Source organism: Corvus cornix, chromosome 5, assembly GCF_000738735.6.
Source record: "Corvus cornix cornix isolate S_Up_H32 chromosome 5, ASM73873v5, whole genome shotgun sequence".
Lineage (NCBI taxonomy): Eukaryota > Metazoa > Chordata > Aves > Passeriformes > Corvidae > Corvus > Corvus cornix.
This window is the reverse complement of record NC_046335.1, coordinates 2,053,129-2,080,943: the sequence shown is the minus strand read 5'-3', so window position 1 is coordinate 2,080,943 and position 27,815 is coordinate 2,053,129. Positions and strand designations below refer to the sequence as shown.

The 27,815-nt window shown below is 59.6% G+C and overlaps 3 protein-coding genes across 12 annotated transcripts in view; 2 read left to right on the top strand and 1 right to left on the bottom strand.

Moving 5' to 3' along the window:
• The window catches only part of TRIM9 (tripartite motif containing 9), a 59,939-nt gene extending 53,529 nt beyond the window's left edge, over window positions 1–6,410 (top strand). For 4 of the 9 annotated variants that reach the window (XM_039552397.1, XM_039552396.1, XM_039552395.1 and 1 more), the window contains 3 exons: window positions 1,342–1,645; window positions 2,351–2,513; window positions 4,767–6,410. In XM_039552397.1, the coding sequence (XP_039408331.1) occupies window positions 1,342–1,645; window positions 2,351–2,513; window positions 4,767–4,829 (530 nt within the window). In that variant the 3' untranslated portion in view covers window positions 4,830–6,410. Of the gene's footprint in view, window positions 1–299; window positions 324–443; window positions 671–1,341; window positions 1,646–2,350; window positions 2,514–4,766 lie in introns of those variants that run through there. The other 5 variants (XM_039552392.1, XM_039552394.1, XM_039552391.1 and 2 more) reach the window with 2 other exon arrangements.
• Window positions 6,411–8,501: 2,091 nt separating this feature from the next.
• Window positions 8,502–21,700, top strand: PYGL (glycogen phosphorylase L). The gene is made up of 21 exons (XM_039552783.1): window positions 8,502–8,600; window positions 9,487–9,739; window positions 11,223–11,324; window positions 12,633–12,711; window positions 12,940–13,043; window positions 13,633–13,764; window positions 14,410–14,521; window positions 14,624–14,706; window positions 15,668–15,811; window positions 15,947–16,039; window positions 16,269–16,415; window positions 17,001–17,164; window positions 17,266–17,380; window positions 18,059–18,160; window positions 18,241–18,388; window positions 18,483–18,541; window positions 19,232–19,373; window positions 19,507–19,714; window positions 19,790–19,924; window positions 21,091–21,157; window positions 21,294–21,700. Exons 2-21 carry the CDS (start codon window positions 9,497–9,499, stop codon window positions 21,480–21,482), a joined length of 2,568 nt encoding a protein of 855 aa, XP_039408717.1. The 5' UTR covers window positions 8,502–8,600; window positions 9,487–9,496; the 3' UTR covers window positions 21,483–21,700.
• A 267-nt stretch (window positions 21,701–21,967) lies between these two features.
• On the bottom strand, window positions 21,968–27,371 carry ABHD12B (abhydrolase domain containing 12B). Of its 2 annotated transcripts, none has more exons than XM_039552785.1 (13): window positions 27,243–27,371; window positions 25,591–25,718; window positions 25,065–25,167; window positions 24,861–24,980; window positions 24,527–24,557; window positions 24,325–24,370; window positions 24,105–24,234; window positions 23,854–23,894; window positions 23,547–23,626; window positions 23,273–23,355; window positions 22,697–22,775; window positions 22,440–22,564; window positions 21,968–22,103 (listed from the first exon to the last, which is right to left on the bottom strand). In XM_039552785.1, the coding sequence occupies exons 1-13, from the start codon at window positions 27,338–27,340 to the stop codon at window positions 22,082–22,084; spliced, it is 1,086 nt and encodes a 361-aa protein (XP_039408719.1). In that variant the 5' UTR covers window positions 27,341–27,371; the 3' UTR covers window positions 21,968–22,081. The 2 variants fall into 2 exon arrangements, with proteins under 2 accessions (XP_039408719.1, XP_039408718.1); XM_039552784.1 differs by lacking the exon at window positions 21,968–22,103 and adding an exon at window positions 22,110–22,200.
• Between the last annotated feature and the right edge of the window lie 444 nt (window positions 27,372–27,815).

Genomic DNA, 27,815 nt, shown 5'->3' with positions numbered 1-27,815 from the left:
GCTAATTAAAGCAAGGTGGCTGCTGCTTGCCTGTCCTCTTCAGACTTTCTGCAGGGCCTGTCCTGCTCATTCCCCCAAGAGAAAGACCCTGCAGCCCTGTGGGATTCCCTCCTCACCCTGCACCCACCCACATCCCCAGCCCCTCTTCGCACCTCTCACCCCACCTTGATCCAAAATGCCGACAGATCCATGCTCTGGCTGGAGTCACAGACAAGCAGGAATGGTTTCTCCTTCTTTCCCCTGCCCGACCTGACGTGCTGTTTTCTCTCCCGCATGCCTTGCCCTGGGAATGACCACAGTTGACATTAAAAAAATGGTGGCAGGTACGGCACCCCCGTGTGCGGCGCGGGGAGCGCGGGGCGGCCGCGTGCATGGGCGCTGTCTTGTGAAACGTTCCAATAAACCAATGAATCCGTCTCACCCGAGTGTTTTTATTTTTCAAGCCGTCAGAGTGTTTTTGTGGATGTGTCAGTTGACGTTTTCAGCTGGAGGAAACCACCTGGGGAACTGGGCTGGTGGCTTGTGAATGAATCCCCGTCCCTCTGTCTTGTCGAGGACGTGACACTGTATCTGTCAGATTTGCAGAGCCGTGTGCATTTAAACCAGCAGCCCTACGGAATCGTGGAGGTTTTGGGGCCTTTTCCAGCCTTCCCATGAGTTCTTGTCTTAGGTGTGGCTCGTTGCTTGGCAGGGAGGTTTCTTGGTGTGATGTGGTGTCTCTGTAAATGAAGACCTTTGTGTGTGCTTTTGGTTCCCAAAAACAGCCCTTAAATACTCACATGGAGTTCATCTGCTGCTCCTCGGTCCTCTCCCCACACTGACCTGACCCTGCAAACTAAGTAACACTTGGTCCTGAGAGTAAGTTATGTTCCAGGCCAGGTTGGACGGGGCTTGGAGCAACCTGGGATAGTGGAAGGTGTCCCTGCCCATGGCAGGAGGTTGGAACGAGATGGGCTTTAAGGTCCCTTCCAACCCAAACCATTCCATGATTCCATCATTCTGTTAGAGCTTGGAGACCTGGTGAGGATCACGTCTCCTGCAAGGGCCAAATTTTAGGAGACCTTGAGGATCCTGCAGGCTCACGAGCCGAGACATTGGGAGCCACGGAGCAGCAAGAGCGAAACTCCTCCAAGTCCTGGCCGTAAAACCTCAGCCACAGTGGCAGCTGCAGCCACAGGAGCTCAGAGCATCCCTCCGTGGTGGAAGTTGTCCTCGGTGGTGGAAGTTGTCCCTCGGTGGTGGAAGCTCCGTGTCCTGCATGCAGCATGCCCTGTCCGTGTCGCTCCGCGCGGCTCCGGCGCGTCCCCACGGCGCTAACCCCGTGTTGTTTGTGTGTTCCAGTTGCTTGGTTTTCTTTCGACCCCGCCTCTGCCCACGCTGACATCATCTTTTCCAATGACAACCTGACTGTCACCTGCAACAGCTATGATGACAGGGTGGTGCTGGGGAAAACGGGCTTTTCCAAAGGGCTCCACTACTGGGAGCTGTCGATCGATCGCTACGACAACCACCCCGACCCGGCCTTCGGCGTGGCACGCATCGACGTCCTCAAGGATGCCATGCTGGGCAAGGACGACAAGGCCTGGGCCATGTACGTGGACAACAACCGGAGCTGGTTCATGCACAACAACTCCCACACCAACAGGTAGGTGGGCTGGGACAGGATCTTCCTCCCGGACACCACAGCTCAAGGAAAAGCCCATGGCTTTGCCAGTGGCACCTACAGGGATGACATCAATCCTGGTCACCTCTGTTGGAGGATGTGCCCTTCCCCAGTGGGGATCAGGCCCTGCCTGCCTGCTGCTGGCTTGCTCCAGTGTTCCTTCCCTGTTTACCACCACTCTTTCCATGGTGACTCTTCCTGTTGGCATCCCCTTCCCAGTAACATCCAGAGCTCTGCAACTCCCGCAGCAACGTTTGCCTCGACCCGTGTGCCACAGTTCCTGCTCATGTTCCACATGGGACTGGGGACTTGGCCTGGGGAGAGCATGGGGTCACCTTCCTGCAGCCCTGAGGGCCATTCCCTGATGGATCAGCAGGTTTTGGTGTGGGTGCTGTGGCCTTGCTCCACAGTTCCACATGCTTTCCCCCATGGTTGTGTGGCTGTGGCTGCTCTCAGGGTGGCTTTTCCCTTGGGGACATCATGGCAAGAGGAGAGCAGCTCCATGGGAGGAGAGGGTAGAGGAGGAGGTTCCCAGGGAATCACGAGCATGGCTGGGATGGGAGCAGGTCATGGCCTGGCTCCTGGGTGAGCTGTGGTGTTCATCATCATCAGTCCTTGAGCTCCATGGCCTGAACCCTGAGCCTGGAGCACGGGGGACATGGAGCCACCAACCTCCTCCTCCCACAGAACCGAGGGCGGGATCACGAAAGGCGCCACGGTGGGAGTGCTGCTGGATTTGACCAGGAGGACTCTGACATTCTCCATCAATGAGGACCAGCAAGGGCCTGTGGCCTTCGAGAACCTGGAGGGCCTGTTCTTCCCCGCCGTCAGCCTCAACAGGAACGTGCAGGTACGGGCTCAGTCGGGCTCTCTGGAGCAGGGCGTGACGCTCCCAGCAGTGGGAAGGGGTCACCTTGCTGTCACACTGCCCCTCCTGCTGCTGTCACTGCAGTTGCTGCTCAGGAGCAGGAGCAGGAGGGTTCTCGTGCAGCAAGGGCGGCTTGGAAGGAGCTAAACTTGCACCCTAAACCACCTGTGAGTCTCCAGGATCAGGACAGGCCTCCCTGCAGCCACCAGCTCCTCGCTCCAGGTTTCTCCCTCAGGGCTGCTGAAGCACCAGGGTTCTCCAGCCCTCCTGGGGGTGGGGTTTGATAACTGTGTTTGGTGATGCTCCCCAACAAGAGCCTCAGCAGCTCCTACGGCTCTCCCAGGACCTGGATGGGAGCATCACCAGGGAGAAGAGCACCTTTTAGAGCCTGTTTTCCATTTTCCCTCTCTCCCAAGCTCTCAGCTCTCCTGAACATCACCAAGCAGTGACACCCTGAGCAAATCCGGTATTTCCATCTTTCATTTCTCTTCTCACTGGTCACATCCCTGCTGTCCCTCTGTCTCAAGGAATCTTCCACACCCTGGCTTTGGCACCTCCCCCCTGCCACTGCCTGCACCTCCAACCCTGCACGAGTGCCCAGGCACATCCAAGGACACGTTGCACATAATGGATCATCTCAGGGTGTCGAGCATTTGGCAGGGTCTTCTGCAGTGGGTGTCAGAGCTGGAGAGGGACTTTGGAACAGAGCCTGGAGTGACAGGATAAGGGAATGGCTTCCCACTGCCACAGGGTAGGGTTGGATGGGATATTGGGAAGGAATTCTTGGCTGTGAGGGTGGGGAGGCCCTGGCACAGGGTGCCCAGAGAAGCTGTGGCTGCCCCTGGATCCCTGGCAGTGTCCAAGGCCAGGTTGGACAAGGCTTGGAGCCACCTGGGCTAGGGAAAGGTGTCCCTGTCCGTGGCAGGGGGTTGGAATTAGATGTTGTTGGAGGTCACTTCCAACCCAAACAATTCTGGGATTTTATGATCACCTCTGTGCAAGGGCAGAGGCACCAAGTGGCCTCTCTAAATGAGGGATCCATGGATTAGGACATGCTCTGCTGTGTCTGTCAGGATCCAGGGCTTACTGCGCTGTCGCCAAGGCAGTGACAGTTTTCCAGCAGCACTGGGACAGAGCTGTGTTGGGACCATCCCAAACTTTGGGAGCATCCTTGCCAAAGTGTGCCACCCCAAGGGTCTCACAGGCAGGGGAGTCTGCCTGGCTTGGAGAAGGGCTGAGAAATGCTTAATTAGGCAACACTAAGGAAGCCCATGTTGTCTATGCTGGGTTTAGGGGTGCTGTATTAATTTGGTGTGATAAAAACGTCCTGCTGTGTGCTGGGTTTAATTCCTGCCTTAGTCCTATGCACAGCCATGAGGGACAAGGCATTTCTGGAGCCCCTTGGCTTTGAGAGTTCCCTGGGCAAGGTAGAGCCTAAATCCCCTGACAACACAGAAATCCCATGGGATGCTGATAAAAGGCTGCTAATTAAGCCAAGCCATTTATTATGCTTCTTCAGAGGTATATGACTAATTGAAAACAACTCTAATTAGGAGGGAAATCACTGCATTTTAGACAGTTTTCTTTAAATCTGTATGTGAAGGGGGAAATGCTGCTGCTGCAATAAAAGGAGGAATTGTGCTCTCCTCCCGAATGGAAGCATTTGTGGAGGAAACTGAATTCCCCCTGTGCCACTCACCAGTGCCTGTGTGAGCACGGCCCTGTCCCCACATCCTGGTGCTGCTCAGCTTCCCCACCACAAAGGTCCTTCCTCCCACCAGCAATCAGCCACATCTCCTCCACTGTCCGTGTCCACTCTCTGTCCCCGTCCCCACTCAGCTCAGACCCTCTCCAAGATCTCCTGTAATGGCTTCACTGTCCTTCAGGCCCCCATCCCCTCTTGTCCATCCCACCTGCACAAAGACCCGGCTCCTGCCATGTCCCACCTCTCTGGCAGCCAACTGTGAGATATGTACGCAGCCAGCTGGGAATGTTTGGGACTTGGTACCGCTGGTTCCAGCAGTCCCAGTTCATCCCAGCAGCACAGAAAAGTGAGGAACAAACCAGATGCAGCCACTGCCACAGTCCTGGGGACATCCCTGCGTCTCTGTTCATATCCTGCCTGTCCCCAGTGCTGCTCCTGCCCTCCCTGGGGACAGTGTGCCAGCTGCCACACCACGAGCTGTCCCAGCAGGCACACTGGGACACAGCTGAGCCCCACGTCTCTCCTTGCAGGTGACACTGCACACCGGGCTGCCGGTGCCTGAGTTCTACGCTTCGCGCTCGGCCATGCCATGAGGATGCTCCCGGAGCCGGCTGCCTCTTCTCGGGATGAGAGGAGCCAGCCTGTTCCCTCCTACAGGACAAGGCCGGCCTGCCCAGCTGCCGGATCCCTGCTCGGCCTCCGGGTCCTGCCCGCTCGCCAGGTCCCTGCTCGGCCTCTGGCCGCAGACGGGGAGGCAAATGGGGAAGGACGATCCTGGCTCTCGGCCGTCTCCGCTCTCCGGCCTCCGCGCTGTCCCGTGTGTGTGCGCTTCGCTCTTTAGCTCTCTTTGGCTGATGAAGTACCTAGGTAGCCTGAGCTGTTCTCCTGTGTCCGCTTTTAGGTTTGGTTTTCCTGATTTGAGTTGGGGTTTGGGGGGGGGGGCAGTTCCGTGTCTCTTTCCCCTCCCGTGGGGCCGGCCGGAGGGACCCCACCACGGGAACGCTTCCGCCCACGCCCGCCTGGTTACTTTGCAGGATATTTCTTTCCCCTGTGGCCTTTCTTGCAGAGCACCCTCGGTCATGTGTAGAGGTGGGTCCTGGATTACCAGTCAGTCTCCATGTCCTTACCAAAACACCCCGCTCTGTCCCGTGTCCCCCTGGGGCGTCTCTGTGGGGCAGGGGGTGGCCATCCTGTCCCCAGGTGCTCCGGGTGCTGGCAGGCCCTTGGTCGGGTGCCAAATGCCCACAGTGGGTTCTCCAGGGCTCACCCACACCTGGGTGCCAGCACACGCGCCACAGCCATAGACCGGAGAGTACTCGCCCGGCTCTTCGGAGATTAGTGTTTATTTTTTTATAGTTGCCATATAAAGCCTAGCCTTAAATTCAACTGATAGTGTCCTTCCAATCACCGGAGAATTCATTCTGCAGTGAGGGTCTGACAGAGAGCCCGGGGGTGGGGATGGGATGGGGAGGAAGGAGAGCTGGCCACAGCCCTGCCACGCACTCAGGAATACGCGCCTGCTGCCGGCAGCAGTTCCCGTCGGCCTCCATTCCCTACTTGACTTTCTGGTAATTCAGAGGCAGGAGAGGAACGGTGCCAGCCCCATCGCCGAGCCGAGAGCGCCTGCATGCACGTGTCCCCTCGCTTCGCTTTGCGGTCCCTGCGGAGCCGGGACGGGCAGCGGGATCGCTGCCGGCTGCGTGCCAGCGTTCCCAGCCTGGCCGGAGCACCGCGGCTCCGGGTGGGACGCAACGGGAGCGCCGGCCCAGCAGAAAGACAAGTGTAAATAGCCCATTCCTTCCCGGCGTGCCCTCCTCTAGGACAGTCCCGTTCACTCCCTTGTTGCTCTAGCATTAAGTTTTCCTAATTTATTGGATGGGTGCTATCTCGTTGACTCCCACCGAGGAGTTCCCCCCAGCTGCCGGAGAGCCACGTTGCGGGACAACGCCGGGCAGCTCCTGGGTGGATTCCTGAGGAGCCCCCGTGGCCGGCTCACCTGGGGCTCCTCTCTCAGCCGTCATCCCCCGTTCTTTAGGGTGTTCATGGTGCTTCTTAGAGTCCCAGTGATTGTAAGACGTCGTCCCCCCGTTGCGCGATGGTAGCTGCACACAGCCGCTGTACTGACGAGAAGTGTCATGTTTGCTGTTCTAATAAAGGACTTTTACGAGAGAAGGGCAGAGCTTCCAGAGCATCTCTGTGCTTCAGTTCCCATCTCATCCCCCCTGGTGCACATCCCTCACTGGCCTTGTCCAGAGACAGCAGCAGAGAACGGACAGGACTCAGTCAGTGGGAGGGAGCAGGGCCAGTTGAAGAAATTCCTGGCTGTGAGGGTGGGCAGGCCCTGGCACAGGGTGCCCAGAGAAGCTGTGGCTGCCCTGTCCTTGGAAGTGTCCCAGGCCAGGTTGGACAGGGCTTGGAGCCTGGGATAGTGGAAGGTGTCCCTGCCCATGGCAGGGGGTGGAATGAGATAGATTTAAAGTCCCTTCCAACCCAAACCATTCTGGGATTCTCTGAAACCCAGAGCTGTGTCAGCACTATGAGATGACTGAGGGACAGGGCAGGTCCTGTGCCACCATGTCCCCTTCCTGGCACAGCAGCACCCTCTCCCTGTGGTGATGCCTCAGCCAGCAAGGTCATGGAGCAGCAAGAAATAGGAGCTTCTGTTTCCCACCCTGTGACCAGGAGGTGGCCCAGGAGGGAGATGGGTCACTGTGTTATACCCCTGGGACTCGTGGGGAGCTAACCCAGGCACAGCCAGGAACCCCAAATCCAGCAGCCCCACATCCCACCCATCCTTTTCCCAACCCTTTCCTGAGTAAACTCCATCCCTTCATGAGAAGTGGTGACAATTCCCCATTCCCAAGATGGGTACTGAGCTGGGACAGTGGGAGAGGGGAGGGTGCAGCTCCCAGCCAGGGCTCCCCACTGTGCCTGCAGCCCATCAGCAGGGAAACTGGGGGGGCTGAGGGGTGACCCTGTGATATAAGGAAGGAGAGGGGAGTGACCAAGGCTGGATACAGAGCACCATCTCCCCAGGGAGATGAAATAGAGGCAAAAATGCTAAGGGAAGAGTGGAGGGGGGGCCATTTCCAAGGGAACAGCATGGACAGTTCTCCCAGGGCCGTGAGAAGGACCCTCTGCTGGGATATCAGTGCCTGCTCTGTTTGCCCAGAGTGACTCAGGAGAGGTTTTCAATGTGCAGCCTCTGAGCTCATCACGGGCTCGAGTCCAGGGCTACAGAAGAAAATGCTAATGCTTGAAGTGCATCTCAGAAGGATGCTTGTTCCTTCCAGAGAGGGAATGTGCCCAGGACACCGGAGACACAGGAAACTGCATCCTCCCTGCAGCATGTAAAACCAGCCTGTAAGTCATGTACAGCACCGGGAACAGCCCAGGGCCAGAGCATCCGTGCCAATAGGACAAGGGGAATGGTTTTACACTGACAGAGGGGAGATTTAGGTGAGGTATTGGGAAGAAATTCCTCCCTGTGCGAGTGGTGAGGGCCTGGCACAGGTTGCCCTGTGGCTGCCTCATCCTTGGAAGTGTCCAAGGCCAGGTTGGATGGAGCTTGGAGCAACCTGGGACACTGGAAGGTGTCCCTGCCCGTGGCAGGGGGTGGAACTGGATGATCTTTAAGGTCCTTTCCAACACAAACCATTCCATGATTCTGTGATTCTATTACTCTCTGGATGGAAGCCTGTGCATGGATCTAATCTAATCTAACCCTGCCCTCTGGCACTGGGAAGCCATTCCCCCGTCCTATTACTCCAGGCCCTCATCCAAAGTCCCTCTCCAGCTCTCCTGGAGCCCCTTCAGGCCCTGCAAGGGGCTCTGAGCTCTCCCCGGAGCCTTCTCTTCTCCAGGTGAGCATCCCCAGCTCTCCCAGCCTGGCTCCAGAGCAGAGGGGCTCCAGCCCTTGGAGCATCTCCGTGGCTCCTCTGGACTCGCTCCAGCAGCTCCACATCCTTCTGATATAGGACCCCAGGGCTGGAGGCCACTCTGCACGTGGGGTTTCACCTGAGCAGGGCAGAAGAGTAGAATTCCCCTCTCCCCTGCTGCCCACCCTGCTGGGGATGAGCCCAGGACAGGGAAAACACAGCCTGGAAAGCCTGCGGAGCCATGGCTGGAAGAGAAGGAGAGGAGGAGGAGGATAAGCAGGAGGGGGAGGAGAAAGCGTTGCGTTGGAAGCTCATATCGGATATTTTTGCCCTTGGGAGGAACCGGAGGCAGGGCAGGGCAGGGTCCTAAGGGCAAGGCAGGACACTGTGGGCGGCCACGGTGCGGGAAGCAGCTGGGAAGAGCCCGGAGCCGGGGGGAAGAGATCCCACGCCATTTCCAGAGGGACTGCAGGCGGGCAGAGAACAGTGAGGAGACGGGAGGGGAAAGGGAGGGGAAAGGGAGATGCTGCGGGGGAGGGCGGGAGGCAGTCGGGCAGGGAGGGACCGTGACACGGGGAGGGGACCGTGACACGGGGGGGATGCCGTGACACGAGGATGGATCGCGACACGGGGGGGACACATTATGACACTTTCCGGGTTTTCCCTGCGGGCCCGGCGGGAAGCACCTTGCTTGTACGTGTTCCAAGAGCAGCTGCCCCGCGGGCGGGGCCACGCGTGGGGCGGTCCCTGCGAAGGGCGGTCGCTGCGTGGGGCGGTCCCTGCGTGGGTCAGCGCTGGCCGCGCCCGGACCGCTCCGCTCCGCCCGCTGCGGGTGCGCCCGGGGGCCTGCGGCTTTCCCCCGGCTCCGCGCCCCCTCCTCCGCACCGTCCCGAGACACCCCCTTTGCACCTGCCTGGGCTCCCCCGCTTTGCGCATCCTTCTGAGACCCCCAGGATCCCTCCCTTTGCAGACCCTCTGTGCCCCTGGAGGTCCTTCCTTTCTTTTGCACACCCCTCTGTCCATACCATGCCCCCCCTCCCTTCGCACACTCCTCTGTGACTATCGGGGTTCCCCCTTTGCACACCCCTCTGAGACCCCCCCCCCGGCCACGTTCCTGGAATCCTCCCTTTGCATCCCCCCTCCGTGCATCCCCGGGATTCCCCCCTTTGCATCCCACTCCGTCCGACCCCGGGGTTCCCCCCTCTGCTCCCCCGGTGGCGGCCGCCGCTCCCGCCCCACGCGTGGGCGGCCCTTCGCGGGGCCCGTCCCCATCCCGTCCCCTCCCGGGGCGGTGCCAGCGCGGGGCGGAGGCGGAACGCGGCGCCGGAGCCCAGCCCGTGTGTCCGTGTCCCCCCTCCCCGTGTCCCCGCAGCCCCGCCGCGATGTCGCGGCCGCTGTCGGACCAGGAGCGGCGGAAGCAGATCAGCATCCGCGGGATCGTGGGCGCCGAGAGCGTGGCCGAGCTGAAGCGGGGCTTCAACCGGCACCTGCACTTCACCCTGGTCAAGGACCGCAATGTGGCCACCCCACGCGATTACTACTTCGCCCTGGCCCACACCGTGCGGGACCACCTGGTGGGGCGCTGGATCCGCACCCAGCAGTACTACTACGAGAAGGATCCCAAGGTGGGAGCGGTGGGACATGGGGGGAGCCCCTCCGTGCAGGGCGGGGTGCTGGGAACCCCCCACGGTGGGTCCTGGGTTGTGGCTGGGGTGGGATCCATGGGAACCCCGGGGATGTGAACCCTCCCTCCGCGCTGGAATAGCGGGATTGGCGGGGCTCGGTTTTTCGTGGATTTAGGGCTGTTCCGGTAACTTTTTCGAAGAGGAGGGACTGGACTTTACCAAACGAGGCCACTGTCCTTTGCTTTGCAAAACAAACAGAGCGCGGCTTGGCCGGGAGCGGGGTGCAGGGCATGGGAACGCCGTTTGTTGTCCCGCGGCGCCGGCGTGGGTGCTGTCTACCAAAACCAACTCCAAAGCCTTCCCGGGCAAATTATTGGAAAGGCTTAAAGGCACCCGAAGCCAACCACAAACAGGTCTTGTTTAACACAAGTGATCCCAAGCGTGAGAGATCCGGTTTGTGCAGGAGTTGCTGTGCTGCTGCTCGTCCCGCTGGCTCGCTCCGGGCTCTGCCGCGGGGGGATTAAGCCTTAATCCCCCTCCTGACACCTGGATGTCCCTGTCGGCATCAATTTCCTCCCTGCCAGCGCCTCGCTGGGACCGTGCCAGCCGCGATAGCTCAGCACTCCCCCGTGTTGTGTAGGGGTGAGAAAAAGGAGCTTCTTCCAGGCTTTGGAGCCGGGACTCTCCCGTCCAGCCGAGGCGTGCTGGGTGCTGTCTGCCTGGAGTCGCTGCTCCCAGCTCTGCTGGAGGGAAACCAGGAATCCCAACGGATCCTGCGCAGCACATCCTGCCCATGGCAGGAGCGTTGGAACGACACGATCTTTGTGGTCCCTCCTAATCCAAACAATTTTAGGACTCCAGGATTCTATCCCACCTCCACTCCCGGCCCGACCCCGCGCAGGTCCTGGGGAAACGTGTCGAGTCAGCGACTTCCCCCAGCCTAAATCCTTCCTTAAAACCTGCCGGTGCTGACGCCGGCGCACGGCTTACACAAGGCCGGACCGGCCGCATCCTGTGCCCGCGGTGTCAGCGGCAGTGTCCCCTGCTCCAAGGGGACAGCAGAGGAAGCCCCATGTCCCCGCAGCCACCGCCTGGCCCCGGCAGCTCGCTCGGTTTTCCGGTGGCTTTGCAGCCCGGAGTGACGTGAGGAAACAGCTCCTCTTTAAAATTTAACTTTGTGCCGCCTCCGGCGTGCACGGGCCGACCATCCTGGAGCTGTCCCCGCTCTGGGACAGGGCAGCGGGGCTTGTCCAAATAAAACAGCCTCTTCCCAGTTTGGGAAAGAGCAGGAGAGCAGGGCAGGGGCTGCAGGGCCACCCAGGAGCCACAACCCTGAAATTCCTGGTGCAAACCACCCTGCTCTGTTGAGAGCTGGGTTGTTTCCTGTTTGTTTTTGAGATATCACCCAATAGCAGCTTTTGGAGTCCAGGGGAGCCTCCTCCAGCCCCGGGAAAGGTGACCATGGGGTGGTTTTCTCTTCCAGAGGATTTACTACCTCTCCCTGGAATTCTACATGGGGCGGACGCTGCAGAACACGATGATTAACCTGGGGCTGCAGAACGCCTGCGACGAGGCCGTCTACCAGGTGAGCATCCCACGAGGGGTGAGGACATGGACTGGGAGGGCTCCGTGCTCTCCAGCTCTTGGGAATGTCCGTGTTTTACCACACCGGCTACAAACCACTCCCTGAGCCACTTAGGGAATAAAGGCTGCTCCAGAGCCTGCCCTTGAAAGGCCAGGAGCTGCCCAGCCTGGGAGCTGCGTTCTGGGGAATGCAGAGGGATCCCATGTCCTGGAAGGAAACTGGTGGTTCTGTGGATGAGGCTGTTCACATCCATGTCAGTGGCAGGGAGGAATGAAACCTCGAATTAAGCCCAGCTGGGTGCTGGCACCAGGTGGCACCGGGGTTATCAAAGGGTTTTGGGTGGCTCCTTTTGTCCCCACCCTGTCACCTCTTGTGTCATCAGAGGTGGCCAGAGCGGTTGCACAAGAGGAGGAACAGCTTTTGTTCAAACACTTCAAAGGAGAGGAACTTATTTTTAGGGGGTTTTTAATTTTTTATCCCCACTTGTTGTGACCAGGGGACGTCAGGGCTGGGCAATGGACCAAAGGTTTCCAGCTGAGCTCCCCGAGGAGTTTTGCATAGGCAAAACCACTTCCTCCTACAGCATCCTAGGCTGGAAAATTTAAATTTCCCTGGAAAAGGGGTGTAGATGCTTCTCACCCTAAAGGGTGATGCCTGGACTTGGGAGGAAGGGCACTGGGTGCCTGTTCCAGAGGACGGAGGTGCTGGGGGAGCAGGCACACAGCACCCAGGTGCCATCCCCAGGGGATTGGGGTGCTGAGGGAACAGGAAGACAGCACCCAGGTGCCTTCCCCAGGGAATGGGGGTGCTGGAGGTGCAGGAATATTCCACCCAGGTGGCTGCCTCAAGGGATAGGGGGTGCTGGGGGAACAGGAACCTGGTGCCTGCCCCTGCAGGACTGCAGCCATGGAGAGAGGGAGCAGGCCTGGGAATAAGCCCTCAGAGCCCTTGGAAGTGTCTGGGACCCCAAAAGCAGCATTCTGTTTATAGCTGGGTGCTCCCCACCCCCAGATCTTGCCCATGGCAAGGTCAAGGGTGTGAATGTCCTTTGTAAAGCCTGGTGGAGTGACTTTAAACATGGCAGATGACCCCTGCCATGGCACGGATACACAGCTGAGGGGGAGAGAGAGCAGCTGCTTTGGGTTCAAATCACAGTGTCCCACCCACAGGGATGGGTCTTGTGGAATTGGGTGCCTTTCCAGCCCTCCTGGAGCCCACCTGCAAGGGAGTGTGTGCCAACAATGCCTCCCCTCTGCGGGGCTGGGCACCCTGAGAGTCTCCAGCCCCTCTCTTTCTTCTCATCTGTAGCTCGGGCTGGACATGGAAGAGCTGGAGGAAATCGAGGAGGATGCTGGGCTGGGCAATGGTGGTCTGGGCAGGCTGGCAGGTGAGTGAGCCCCTCCTTGGCACATCGCTGAGGGTTTTGCATCCACTGTGGGAAGTACCTAATCCTGGGGGATTATTGCTCCAGCCTTTCCAGCACAGAGCAAGGTGCTGGGTGGCTGCTGGCCCTGGCTCCTGTCCCTGTGGGGCCTGTGGCTGTCCCAGGGAGAAGAATCCATCTCCCAGGGATCCAAGGGGGGCCCAGCTCACTGCTCTCCTCTCTCCTGGGCAGCCTGCTTCCTGGACTCCATGGCCACGCTGGGGCTGGCAGCCTACGGCTACGGCATCCGCTACGAATACGGCATCTTCAACCAGAAGATCCGGGATGGGTGGCAGGTATGGATGGAGATGTGTGGCCCTTGCTGTCCCCTGGCACAGTCAGAGCCCCTGGTTCACCTCCTCCCCCTCAAACTGGGGTGTACAGACACTTCCCCTCAGCTTGGAGACTGCTGCTGCTGTGATATTTAAAATTTAGCAGATATTTTCTTGAACAAATTTAACTTCTTAAGCCAGTGCAAGCTCAAAGCATCCATCCCTCATCCCCGTCCACAGCACATCCTACCCAGGGCCACCCTGAGGGCTGCTCCGTGGCTGCCTGGAGCAGGTGAGGATGGAGCAGTTGTGTCTCTGCTCCTCATGGAGCAGGGGTGGAAGAGGCTGGTTTGGAAATGGAACATTAGCAGTGCGCTGAGAGAAACCTTGGGTTTGTCCCCATCCCCATGGAAGGCACCCAGAGTTCAGGGTGGTGCCTCCAGGCTCACCCTGCAGTGGCAAAATCCAGGTTTAGGGCAGATAGACTCCAAGCATCCTCCCCTTTGCTGTGTACAGCTGGAGCCTTTCCCAGCCATCCTGCCCCAGCCATTCTCCAGGTGGGGAGATCCCCGGGGCTGGGGGACCCTGTCACTGCTCCGGGTCCCTCTGGCAGGTGGAAGAAGCCGATGACTGGCTCCGGCACGGCAATCCCTGGGAGAAGGCCCGTCCTGAGTACATGCTGCCCGTGCACTTCTACGGCCGGGTGGAGCACTCTGCCTCTGGTGCCAAGTGGATCGACACCCAGGTAAGGGCTGGGGACAGGAACATCCCTTTCATGGCTTGTCCCGTCATTTGGGGAGCTCTCCCTGGCTGGCTGCACCCTGGGAATGAGTCCTGCAGAATCCCTGCCGGGAAGGTCGGGCTGGGATGGAAAAGGCAGTGGTGGGGCAAGCTGGGGAGGAGATGGACATAGGGATGGGGATGGGTTTGGCTGCTCCACATTTGCAGCCAAACTCTCCATCTGTGGAAGTGTCCAAGGCCAGGTTGGAGGAATCTGGTCTAGTGGACGGTGTCCCTGCCCATGGCAGGGGGGTTCGAACTGGATGGACTTTAAGGTCCCTCCCAACCCAAACCATTCTGGGATTCTACAAAATACCAGAAGCAGCTCCAGCAGGTCTGTTTGCCATGTGTAGCCCTAAATTAAGCTGCTCCTGACCTTTACAAGCCCCTCTCCATGCCTTGAGTGCTTCTGGCAAACACCAGCCAGCAGGCAGAGCCAGAGGGGTGTCCCCGTGCAGGGGTACCAAGCACATCCCCATCCGTGCAATCCCGCGAAGGTGGACACCACCCTGAGCTCAGCCCTGAGCAGGAGGCTCTGTGGGATGGGAGGGCTCCAGGGGGAGCAGGGGGGAATCCCAGCCCAATTCCAGCTGCCCTGGGGATGCCACAGGTGGTGCTGGCGCTGCCCTACGACACCCCCGTGCCCGGGTACATGAACAACACCGTCAACACCATGCGCCTGTGGTCGGCCCGCGCTCCCAACGACTTCAACCTGCGCGACTGTAAGTGGGAGCTGGCGGGTGGGGAGAGGTGAGGGGGCCCCACGGCCTCCTTATCCCTCCTTATCCCTCCTTACCCCTCCTTATCCCTCTGTTCCTCCCCAGTCAACGTCGGGGACTACATCCAGGCCGTGCTGGACAGGAACCTGGCAGAGAACATCTCCCGGGTGCTCTACCCCAACGACAACGTGAGTCACAAAGTTTTAGGGGGTCCCTGTTTTAGGGATGGATAAAGAGTGCCCAGATGGAGGGGGATGGGGAGCAGCCCCTCCCTCCAGGATGCTGCAGAGATGTTTTTAGTTGCGTTTCAAGCTGCCTGCAGTGCTTGGATGAGGGTTGCTGCCTCTTACCAGGATGAGTCTGTTCCCCTGAGCTTTGCCTGGAGCGAGTGGGGATGAGCAGGTCCTGCTGCAGAAATGTTCCTTGAGTCTGAAAATGCAGCATGAAGGCAAACTGCTGAACGCTGCTGGTGTTACCCTGGTTGCCCTTTGCAACCCTGGGACCAGAGGTTGTGCCTCAAATTGCACTTTGCACCCCAACCCTCTTGCTCTGGGAGTTCTTGCCAAGCTGGCACAGAGATGTGGTGGGATGCACAACCCTTGCCTAGCCACAAACCAAGCTGTGGAGCAGGACAAAAAAATAAATGGGAAGCTCTCCTTGCTCTGCAGCCTGTTTGGGGCAGGTCCTGATGGTGTTTTTCCCATTTAATCCTCCTCCAGCCTTCCCAGCTGGTGAGGAGAGCTGGGGACACTGCAGCTCCAGTGGTGAGGTTGTCTTCTGCACCTCTTATTTTGCAGACCAGCAGGTTGATGTTTTGTGCTGCATGAACAGTGGTTAAATCCTTGTCTTGGAAATAGCTCCTGGGTGTTAGAGCTCCTATGGCTTCCCTTCCCATTGTCCTGGTACCTTTCCTTGCAGCCTGAAGCTGAAACCATGGAGAACAGGTTTTGACAATGCTCAGCTGGGATTTAACCTGTTTGTACCAGCACATCCCAAACCCCTGTGCTGGAATCTGGGAAGCAAGAAGAGTTGGGGATTACAACTGATGCTGGGGAAAGCACAGAGGGGTCACACCCTGGGATCACCTTCCCCCAGCAAGTGCAGTGAATCCTGCGGGAATCCTGCAATTCCCTGCTCCTCTGCCCACAGTTCTTTGAAGGGAAGGAGCTGAGGCTGAAGCAGGAGTACTTTGTCGTGGCTGCCACCCTCCAGGACATCATCCGCCGCTTCAAAGCATCCAAATTCGGGAGCACAGACAGTGTCCGGACCGTGTTCGATTCCTTCCCTGACCAGGTACGAGCCAGGGCTGCTCTGACCCGTGCCTTGGAGCTTGTTTCAACACCTCCCAGATGCTGCAGAGGTTTGAAGACCCTCCATGGGGTTCCCAGTGTCCCCCCAGTGTCCCCACGTGCCACCCTGCTCCCCCAGGTTGCCATCCAGCTGAACGACACACACCCCGCCATGGCCATCCCTGAGCTGATGAGGATTTTCGTGGACATCGAGAAGCTGCCGTGGGATAAGGTAGGGACACCCCACCTGGCCCCTGGGGGTCTCCTCCACTTGCACCCACGTGCCCACAGTGGAGGAGCCAATTTTTGTGGCTGCTGGGAATGACGTGGAGCAGTCAGGCTGGGTTTAACTGGTGGGGACTGGGAGGAGCTGGCTGGGCTGTGCTGCTGGGCGTGGTGGGAGGACCATGGATGGGTTCTGGCACCTGAGGTGCTACTGAGCACTGGCTCTTCCCTGCCAGGCCTGGGACATCACCAAAAGGACCTTTGCCTACACCAACCACACGGTGCTTCCTGAGGCCCTGGAGCGCTGGCCCGTGGACCTGGTGGAGAAGCTGCTCCCCAGGCACCTGCAGATCATCTACGAGATCAACCAGAGACACCTGGATGTCAGTGTCTGGGAGCGTGCTCTGAGAGGGGGATGGGGATGTGCTGTCAGGACAAGGGGCGTGCACAAACTGATGATGCTGGGTGTGTGGCTGGGGGATTCCAGCTGCTATTTTGGGCAGCTGACGTGTAGGAAAGCCTTTTCCCACCAGCACGTTGCCATGCTGCAGTTAGGGACTGTGGAGAGGCCTCACCTGTTGCATCAGGGACTTGGGAGCTGGCATTTCTTTGCCTCCTAAATGCTAAATTCATCCTGGGAAAGATGATGCTGGGAGTGCAGAGGAGATGGTGGTTTGACCTCCTGGTCTGGCAGTACGAGGCTTTTGCCAAAATTGCCTCACTGGCCAAGTGTGTGTCCCCAAACCCCTCTTGGTGGGGACTTGGGGGGGTCCTTCTATCCAGTGACATCCATGCTGGGAAAGGGCACCCTTTGGAGGGGGTTTGCACTGTCACAGCAGAGTAAAAGCCACCGCTCTGGCTGATGTCAAATGCACTGGGGACACTGCCATGGCCCCTCCCCGTAAGCCATGGGGTGGGACATCCGTCAGTGCCACCACCTCTCACCACCTCTCCGGCTCCACCGGCAGCACATCGCGTCCCTGTTCCCTAACGACGTGGACCGGCTGCGGAGGATGTCCCTGATCGAGGAGGGGGGCATCAAGAGGATCAACATGGCCCATCTCTGCATCGTGGGCTCCCACGCCGTCAACGGCGTGGCCAAGATCCACTCCGAGATCGTCAAGACTCAAGTGTGAGTGAGGGGAGGGAGGTGGCGGTGGGTCACCCTCGCCTTGGAAGGGCTGGTGGTGCCAGGTGGGCGAGGCTGGAGCTGTGCCATCCTCGCCCTCGCAGCTTTGAGGATTTTGCGGCGCTGGAGCCGGAGAAGTTCCAGAACAAGACCAACGGCATCACCCCGCGGCGCTGGCTCCTGCTCTGCAACCCGGGGCTGGCGGAGCTCATCGCGGAGGTACCGGCGTGGGGGGAACGCGCTGCACCCACTGACCCTTCCCTGCCGAGCCCAGGGTGCCGTGAGAACCTCAACCATTTACATCTTCTGGATGGTTGAGGAGTTGAGGGTAAAGGGAGGGGATTCTGCCCCTCTGCTCTGCTCAGGTGAGACCCCACCTGCAGAGCTGCCTTCAGCTCTGGAGTCTCCAACAGCAGAAGGATGTGGAGCTGCTGGAGCGAGTCGAGAGGAGGCCATGGAGATGCTCCAAGGGCTGGAGCCCCTCTGCTCTGGAGCCAGGCTGGCAGTGTTCAGCCCGGAGAAGGCTCCAGGGAGATCCCAGAGCCCCTTCCAGTGCCTAAAGGGGCTCCAGGAGAGCTGGAGAGGAACTTGGGACAAGGGACAGAGTGACAGGAGAAGGAGGAATGGATGTAAACTGATAGAGGGCAGGGCTAGATGGGATATTGAGAAGAAATTCTTAGCTGTGAGGGTGGGGAGGCCCTGGCACAGGGTGCCCAGAGAAGCTGTGGCTGTCCCTGGATCCCTGGAAGTGGGATCCAGATTGGATGGGGCTTGGAGCACCCTGGGCTAGTGGGAGGTGTCCCTGCCCATGGCAGGGGGTTGGAACTGGACGATGTTCAAGATCTCTTTCATCCCAAACCATCCCACCATCCGCACGTGCCCTTGCTCCTGTTGCAGAAAATCGGGGAGGACTACGTGCGGGACCTGAGCCAGCTGACCAAGCTGCACGAGTTCGTGGACGACGACCTCTTCATCCGGGAGGTGGCCAAAGTGAAGCAGGTGAGGGGATGCGGGCAGGGGGAGCAGAGAGCAGGGGCTGATGTTCTCTGGGGGCTGACGTGGTCCCTGCCCTGGCCCAGGAGAACAAGGTGAAGTTCGCGCTGTACCTGGAGAAGGAGTACAAGGTGAAGATCAACCCTTCCTCCATGTTCGACGTGCACGTGAAGAGGATCCACGAGTACAAGCGGCAGCTGATGAACTGCCTGCACATCATCACCATGTACAACCGTAAGGCACCATGCCCCGAGGGCACAGCTGTCCCAGGGCTGCACCAGCACCCCTGTGCCCCCCCATCCCGCAGTAACACTGCTGTTCTCTCCAGGAATCAGGAGGGATCCTGCAAAGCTCTTTGTGCCGAGGACAGTGATCATTGGAGGCAAGGTAAGTTGGGTCAGGAGTTTTAGACATTTTGGAAAAAGTCCTTGGAAGCGCCCTGGGGGGTTGTGGGTGCAGGTGTCTCATGGGGCCACGTTGCTACTACTCCCTGACAGGAGAGTGCAGCTGGTGGGGGTCAGTCTCTTCTCCCGGGGAACAAGGAACATGACAGAGGAAATGGTCTCAAGCTGTGCCAAGAGAGGTTTAGATGGGATGTTAAGAAAAATTTCTTCATCAAAAGGATGGTCAGGCATTGGAGCAGCCTTCTCAGGGCAATAGTGGATTCCTCATCCCTGGAGGAACTTAAAAGCCGTGTGGATGTGGCACTTGGGGACATGGGTCAGTGGTGGCCTTGGCAGTGTGGGGGGAACAGTTGGATTCGATGATCTCAGAGGGCTTTTCCGACTTAAACAATTCCATGATTCCATGATTCTGTGTCCATGAAGTTCACCAGAAAGCGCTGGAGTATCACTGGTTGGCTTCAGCTCGAGCACAGCACTGAGTTTGGGTGGGGTTTGGACAACCATCTGCTGTCTGTGGTCATGGAAGCCCCCAAAAACGTTGTGGGGTAACACGTGTTGGATTAGGTGACGGGAGCAGGGATGAGCAGGTTGTTCCCTGGACATGTGGGAGCTGGGTGTGCCTCACCTGCCCCTGGCACCAGCCCTCCTGGCTTACCTGTGGCTTTTCTCCCAGGCTGCTCCAGGATACCACATGGCTAAAATGATCATCAAGCTCATTAACGCCGTGGCTCAGGTGGTGAACAACGACCCCATGGTGGGCAGCAAGCTGAAGGTCATCTTCCTGGAGAACTACAGGGTGTCCCTGGCAGAGAAAGGTACCCTGGGTGGGACATGCTGTGGGGAGGTGATGTCCCTCTACCCCATGACTGTTCACCATGGTCCTTCAGCGGGAAACAAACCCAGAGCTGGTCACCACAAGCCCCTCGTGTCCATGTGTTTTGTTGGCAGTGATCCCTGCGACCGACCTGTCGGAGCAGATCTCCACAGCAGGCACCGAGGCCTCAGGGACGGGCAACATGAAGTTCATGCTGAATGGGGCTCTGACCATCGGCACCATGGATGGAGCCAACGTGGAGATGGCCGAGGAGGCTGGAGAGGAAAACCTGTTCATCTTTGGCATGAGGGTGGAGGATGTCACGGAGCTGGACAGGAAAGGGTGAGGGCTGGGGATGCCACAGGGCTGCCACCGCAGGTACCTGGGCAGCACCACCTCATACCCTTCTCCCTCCAGGTACAACGCCCAGCTCTACTACGACCGGCTCCCCGAGCTCAAACAGGCTGTTGACCAGATTAAAAGTGGCTTCTTCTCCCCAAAAGATCCCAACCTCTTCAACGACGTGGTCAACATGCTCTTCCACCACGACAGGTGAGGCCCGGGGTGCCATCCATCCCCGGGGCTGGGTGTCTCCCATGGCCACATCGGGGTGGGACCACATTGCACATGGGTGATGATGCTCCCCAAGGCACGGACTCTCCGTGGATGGCCCTTGTCGCATTAATGCCTTTGGGTACGCAGCCCTTCCAGATGATTTTAGGCATCTCAAGGGCTTTCCTGGCCAGAGCGCTGGTCAGCCACGGGCATTGGCATGGGAGAAATGCTTTCCCTGCGTGCCCTCCCAGGGCATCCAGGGTTCTCTGCCAACAAGACATAGGGAAGGGAAATTTGGCCCGAGACTTTGTGTTGGAGGACGCCTGTCAGAGACTGGATTAGATCGATGGCCCGAGCCGGTTTTGGGGTGCTTAGGACGCCCGAGTGTGCGTGTGGTTGGGGTCAGGCCTGGCTTTCTGCTGAGGCAGTGCCCAGAGCCCCTCAGCCTGGTAGAGCTGTCAATCATGGCACCTTGGTACGGGGGGGGGTGCGGGGGGTGCTAACCGAGCCTCTGATTGGTCGGATTGTCAATCAATCACACGGGGCAGCATCAAGCAACATCTGATTGGTCGAGCAACCAGAAGTCCCGCCTAGGGGGCGGGCCCAGGCAGGCCGCGGTTATAAAAGGGGCTGAGGGGGCGCGGCCATGGCGGGGTTGCGAGGGTTCTTTGGTGGTGTTTTTTGGCGTTTTCAGCTTATCCACGCTGGAACCCAGGAGCTAGTAGCTGTAAATGTGTTTTTCTGTACCTTTTCTGTCGTTCTCTTTCCTCTTAGTCCTTTTTTCATGGAGCTTTTTGGGTAACATCTTAAGGTTTTAAAGGTTTGTCAGTTAAACCGGCTAAGCAAATGCTAAATGAATTCTAAGTAAATTCTTAATACTAAATTCGTGCTAAGTAATGCTATGATAAGTGGTTTTACATTTAATTCGGTGTTGTATTTACTCCTTTTGCCAACGTTTCCTTAATTTTTTCTATTTTTGCCGGTAAACTTCTGCGTGATTTTTCACCTCTTGAGAGTATCTGGTGGGGGTTTCTTCTTTGCACCAAAACAGAGTAAAGGAACCTTGAGTTTAACCCCTGGGTGTAACAACGCCCTGGATCAGGCAGCCCACCCTGCTCCCACCTTCCCGTTTCTCCTGCTCCTGACTCTTTCCTACTTTGCAGGTTTAAAGTCTTTGCAGACTACGAGGCTTATGTCAAGTGCCAGGAGAAGGTCAGCGAGCTGTACCTGGTGAGTGCCAGCCCGGGGACAGGGCAGGGCAGACACAGCATCCCATCCTGGAGAAGGGACATGCGCAGAGATGGGGTCCTGTGCTGCTGCAGGGGATCCCAGAGCCTCCCACCCCATCCCACCCCTCTCCTTGCAGAACTCCAAGGCCTGGACCAAGATGGTCATCAGGAACATCGCGGCGGCCGGCAAGTTCTCCAGCGACCGCACCATCAAGGAGTACGCCCGGGACATCTGGCACGTGGAGCCCTCGGACCTGAAGATCCCCCCGCCCAATGAGCCCCGGGACGCGGGGCAGGACAAGACCCCCAACGGGACGGCGGCGTAGGGGCCGGAGCCAGGGGCCGCGAGCACGCGCGCTGTAAAATTCTCTGCTGTCCGAGTCTCTGTGTTGCTGCTGCTGGCTTTCCGTAGGGGTGGGCAGAGGGGGAGGGGTTTTTATAACGTAAGTGTCGTGTGGAAAGCGAAACCACGTCGCCCTGTTGCTTTGCATTAGGTGCTAAAAAATAAAAAAGTGCCATTGGAGTCCGAAGGGGGCTGCTTGCTGAAGCCTAAAATTAGGGCCGGGCTTGCTTGCACCAATGCTCACGCAGGAAGAGGGCTGGCCTGGGGTGGGGTGGGCAGCACAGCTGGACACAGCTGTCTGGGTGCTGCTGAAGCAGGATAGGGAGGTGCCAGCCCTGAGGCACCCATGCCAGGCCCATGTACCCCCAGCAATGTCCCATGGGATGCTCCCGGTTGCGGCTCTGGTGACCCAGACCACATCAGGGTCTCCATCCCTCGAGGAACCCGCAGTATCCTGGAGGCAGAGGGTGACTTAAAAGTTTCTCAATAGTTTTTATTGCTTACAGCAGTAAGTTCAGTGCCATGGGGGGATCCTGGAGTGGATTTGAGGGAGCATGTGATCAGTGCAGGCAGCAACTGGCATCACTTCATGTTTAAGAAGTCTCTGCAACAAGATGTAATAAATCTCACACTGTCACTGACCCTCCTGTGCTGTGTCAGAGCCTGATTTGTGATCCCTGCATGCGGGGCTTGGAGCATCTCTGCAGGGCAAAGAGGAGCTGGTGTCCCCAGGGCCACCTCCCCAAGCCACCCAGCCCGAGGACAGGCTCAGGGCATTGGGGAGTGACTGACGTTTAGAAAGTGATGCCAGCAAACACCGTGAGGAGGGGAAGGAGCAGGGAGCAGGCAGCTGTGTGCTTGCAGCAGGACAGGAGGCACCAGCGGAAGAGGAGGCCAAGGCTCATCCTGTGCCCCCCCATTTCTGGGGAGCAGCACTTACTTCACCAGGGCAGGCAGCTCTGGGTGGAAGGAGATGTAGTCGTGGCCCAAGCCCAGCTTCTCAGGAAAGGTAACGAACTTCACCTTGGATTTGTCCTTGTAGGCTTCGCGTGCTGTCTCATAGAGCTGCCACGGGGCAGGAGCGCGGTCACTGGCACGAGCAGGGGACCCCACACCCCTTCTAGGGGCTGGCCATCCCCTCTCTGGCCACTTCGGCCCCCCAAAGCCAGGCTCAAAGCCCGGGTGGCAGGTGCCCACCTTGCGTCCCAGCTTCGGAGGCACGACTCCATCATCTTCTGCGTGCAGGATGAGGAGGGGGCAGCCCAGCACCTTCACGCTGCAGGCAGCAAGCACAGCTTGAGGACTCTCCCCAGAGCCAACAGACCCACAGGAGCCTCCCCAATCCCTGTTAAAATTCCCACAGCACCCCTCAGAGCCATCCCTGGCATGCCCACCTGGGTGATGCCCATGCTGCTTGTCCTGGCACGGCAGCACCAAGCACCCTAATCACCTTAACCCCCAATTGTGGGGTCACCAGGTTTCAAAAGCACCCACAAATCAAACTGAATTTGGGCAGGCTGTGTGTGCTACAAGGAACAGGAGCGGGAGGTGCCCAAAAAAAGGCTGGTGGTTTGTGGACTTTGCTCAATAATCAAACTGATACCTGACATTATGCAAATAAAAAGTCACTCCTGAAGTATGGATAAGCTGGGTAAACACAGAGGAGCGCAGGGATTTCAATGGGGTGAGGGACACCTCTCCTCGGCCAGGCAGTTCTGGCATCATTCCCACAGCCCCTGGGGACGGCTGTGCCCCTTCCCACCAGGAACTCACTTCTCATCACTGCGGAAGAACATTCCTGCCCGAGCCAAGGAGTCCAGGATGAGGTACTCAAAGCCCGGGAACTGCCGGTAGATCTGGCAGGGAGAGAGTTTGGGGGTGCTAAGCCATGGCTTGGATTCCACTGCGAGGGGGGAGACCCAGGGAGCTGGGGCTGACACTGCTGGGGGACCCCACAGGCAGAGCCTGTCACCAACTGGGGACCCCAGAGGCCGAGCCCCCTCCTGTCACTGCTGGGTGAGCCCCCAGGCAGAGCCCCCAGACTCACCTTGGTGAGGGGGATGTTGGCGGCCGCCTCTCGGATGTTGGTGTAGGGAGACTCCAGGACGACAGCATCAGCCTGGACCCCTGAGGGCAGAGTGAGGTGGGAGTGGGCATGGCTGGGGGGGCTGTCCCCCCTGCCAGGCTGCTGCCACACTTCCCTCCCAGGCAGCAGTGGGGCCAAGATGTCCCCATCGCAGTAAGGAGGACAGGGAGGGCTCCTCATCTCCTCTGCAGCCCCAAAATCAGGCCAGGGCAGTGCAGAGCCTCAGGGTGACACTGCATGGGGACAACCCTTCCATGCTGGCCCTTACCTCGCTCCTCCTGCAGCTTCCTCACTGCATTGGTGGCAATCCTGTGACAGGAGAGGTGGCAGTGAGGGGGAGCAGCAAAGGGGGGGATGCACAGCTCCCTCAGATTCCCCCTTGTTGGCTGCGTTTGGCTCTGCAGGGGCCTCTACCAAGCAGCTGCTCCAAGCCCTTGGTCCATCCCTGGGTGGCACCAGTCTGGCAGCAGTGTCACAGGGCGGGCTCTGATGTGCCACCATCCTGCCTCCTGCACCTACCCTGTCCCCAAGGAGTGTCCCCAGAAGACGATGCTGCTGTTCCCACTCCGTGCTTTTGCCCAGTCATAGAGTGCCAGGACATCTGTGGTGAAACCGCTCTCTGTGGGGTGTCCACTGGAGTCCCCATAGCCTGTGGGGGACATGGCTTGGTGTCATGACCCTGGTGGGGACAGATCCTAAGAGGGGGATCACCCAGTAAGAGGCAGAAGGACAACTTTACCTCTGTAGTCAAGAGCCAGGATGTGGAAGTCAGCAGCCCCCATCGTCTGTCAGAGCAGCACCAAGTTATGTCCTGGCAGGCGATGCACCCCAGGACCCCCAGCACAGCCTGTTCACTCTGCACAGGGTCCTTCTGGGGCCCCCAGAGCCAGCAGGAGCCTTAATCCCAGCAGATCCCAGTGTCCCCACAGGGCACCACTTACCTTCAGGAACTGGACGCGGTGACTCGCAGCCCTGATGGGGAAAACGGGGTTAGAGCTTGGGGAGACCCCAAGGGACCCTCATTCCAGCGCCAATGTAGGTGAGGAACCAGGGTGACCTTATCCCAGGAGGGAAGAGCTGGATGCTGTGGGCTGGGTGGGTTTTGACCTTCCCCTTTATTTTCTAGGGATTTTCCTTGACTGCTGGGGTCAGAAACCACCATAGCAGCCCCAACCCCACAGCACTGCTGGCTGCTGCATCAAGTTTGCTGCTTCTCACCTCAGAGCAGCCACTGCACCTGTCCTGCCCTGCTGCAGCAGCACCTCAGGCACTCACCTGGTGCCCCCATTGCCGTGCAGGTAGATGATCACGGGGTGAGCATCAGCAAGAGCCTCCTCGTACCAGCGCTGGTCCTTGCCCTGCGCCTCGGCCCCTCTGCTGCCCGGCACCGTGTGCCTGGGGGGACAGCAGGGTTACCCCGGGGGGTTCCACCAGGACGCTGCTGTCCCACATGGAATGCTGTGGGGATATCCTGCTCACCAGATGCCAACGGTGACGCCCGGCTCGGTGGTGAGGTGCAGGCTGATGGTGTTGCTCACCAGCAGCTCCGGCCGCCGAAAGTCCACGAAGAAGGGGAAGGCCACTGATGGAGAAATCATCATCATCCAGAACCCTCCTACCCAGCTGCTTTTATACAATTCTTTCTAAATCAACGTGTTATCTGTTTGAAATGATCAAGGGCCATGCTGAGCCACGCGAGCTCAGCCCTCTGCCGCCTCCTCCCACCCGAATTTCCAGCCCCGCTGATGCTGAGCGTGCCCAGGCGTGTTGTAACTCCAGGCAGCAAACAGGGTGAGCAGCACCACGTTATTAGAGCTTGCAAAACACGGGAGAAGATCCCTCTGTGCCTCCTCTGCAAGCCCACGGCACAGCGGGAGTCGGATAAGCACTGTCCCGGTGCCACCCAGGCACCAGGCGTGGTCCCAGCCGTGTTTTGGGGGGGCTGCAGCAGCCAGCTGAATCCCTGCAGGGGTTCTCCCGGCTGGGACAGCCCCAGGATACTCACGGAAGTTCAGGTAGACAAATTTGGTGAGCACGCTGGGGAAGAGGCGGACGAGGAAGGGCACGGAGATGTAGGTGAGGAGCGGGGCCAGGAGGAGCGTGCGCAGTCCTGGGAGCCAGGAATGCTGGGCCCTGCAAGGGAGGCATGTGTTAGCACATCCCCCACCCCCATCCCAAGGGTTTTGGGGTGCAGGAGAGCAGGCTCCCCATTCCCAATCCCAACCATGACAGTTGGATACAGCTTTTTATTACAAGGGCCTGAGGTTGGTCCCAATCCCTCTGGGAATGGGAACTGGATCCCCACCCCAGTGCTGTGTTTGGCTTTTGGGGTCGGAGTCAAGGTGTCAGAGCAGCCCCACTGTGACACAAGGTGACAGAGGCCCTGATTTGGTCCCCCACACTCTCCCACGGGACGCCTAGAGACAGGAAGGGCAGCTTCCCACGGGACGCTGGGAGGCAGGAAGGGCAGGGAACGTGCCAGGGCCGGGAGCTGCAACTCAAACCAGCAATGAGGAGCAGCCGATACTCTGTGGCAACACCCCGAGTCCTGGCTGGAAAAGCACAGTCACAGACATGTCCCCAAGCCTGGCATTAAGAGCTTCTGCAACACTCCAGGGACAAGGAGGAAGGTGGGAAAGGGGCCTGGGGGTGACGTCCCCCAGTGCCACCAGTACCACTTCCAACAGTGTCCTGCTCCAAAGGGCTGTGGGGACACATCCAGCTGCTCTCTGCAGCAGCAGGACACAGCCCCAGCCCCCAGGAGGGGAAAGGAAAGCCAAGAGCTGCAGCTTTCCTGGCATCAACATCCCCCGTGGGCATGGGGGATTTAGGGCAGAGGTTTGTGATGGGAGCCAGGCACCGCTCAGTCCCTGCCAGCACATGCACAGGGTCAGCGTCCCTCCTGCAGAAAGCACCCGGTCCATTCCCTGCCCTGGGAATGCTGCAAGACCCTAAGGAAGGATTGCAAAACGGGTGCCAGGGCAGGATGGCACCGGTACCCAGGGAACAGGCACCCTTCCCGGGACGGTGTAGGGTTGCACAAGCCGTGCTGGAGTTAGGGGCAGCTCCACAAATCCCCCAGGACGCTGGCACGAGCAGTCCCGCTGCACACCGGTGGAGTGGAACGGGCCCGGAATGCCCTGGAGAAGCGGCAGGGAATTGTCAGGAGCTGCTCTTGGTCTACACCCAGCGCTCGAGTGCGGCTCACACGGCCCTTGCACAACACCGGCTGCAGGTGAGCACTGCCCCGTCCCGACCGGGGCACAGGCCCACCGAGGGCACCTCCGACAGCTGGCACGGTGGCCACACGGGACAGCAGGGTGACGAGCCACAGCACGGCATCGGGGTGGGACACAGCCACAGGACAGGACCGTGGCCGTGGCAGGGTGACATGGGGACATGGCCACAGCCCGGAGTCACCGTAATGGCAACATGATACGGGGACGTGGCCACACGATGGGGTCACGCCAGTGGCAGGCTGGCACGGCCATGGCAGGGGGGGGCCGCAGCAAGGTGACCAGGGCACGGTGTGACGGCCCCAGCGGGGCAGCACGGCCACGGCACAGGGACAGAGCTACGGACAGCGGGGCGCGGCCGCGGACGGGGACACGCGGTCCGGGAGAGCACGGCGGGGTCCCCACGGCTGCGGGTACTCACCGCCCGTGCCGGGCCGCGCCGGGCCTGCCCTCCGCCCGGCCAATGTCGCCGCTGTCGCTCCTGTGGCCGCTGTCACCGTCCCCGCCGCGGCGCCGCATCGCTCTGCGCCCGACAGCGCCACGGGGCCGCGCCCACTCGCGGGCCACGCCCACGCCGCGGGGTCACGCCCACTCGCGGATCACGCCCACATCGCGGGCCACGCCCACTCGCGGGCCACGCCCATGCCGCGGGCCACGCCCATGCCGCGGGCCACGCCCATGCCGCGGGCCACGCCCACACCGCGGGGTCACGCCCACATCGCGGGCCACGCCCACGCCACGGGGCCACGCCCACGCCACGGGGCCACGCCCACTTTATGGGCCACGCCCATCTCTCGCCACCTGGCCACGCCTCTGAGCCACGCCCCTGCCACGCCCACCCGCGCCTCGGGAGCGGGGCCAGGGCCACCCGCGGTGTCCCCGCCCGCGCCACGGGACGGGGCGGCCCCGGCCGCGCTGCAGCCCCTGTCCCCCAGAGCTGGGTGGGTCCCAGGGGTCTCTGGCAGGGCTGCGTCCCCCTGTGCCCCAGGGCTGG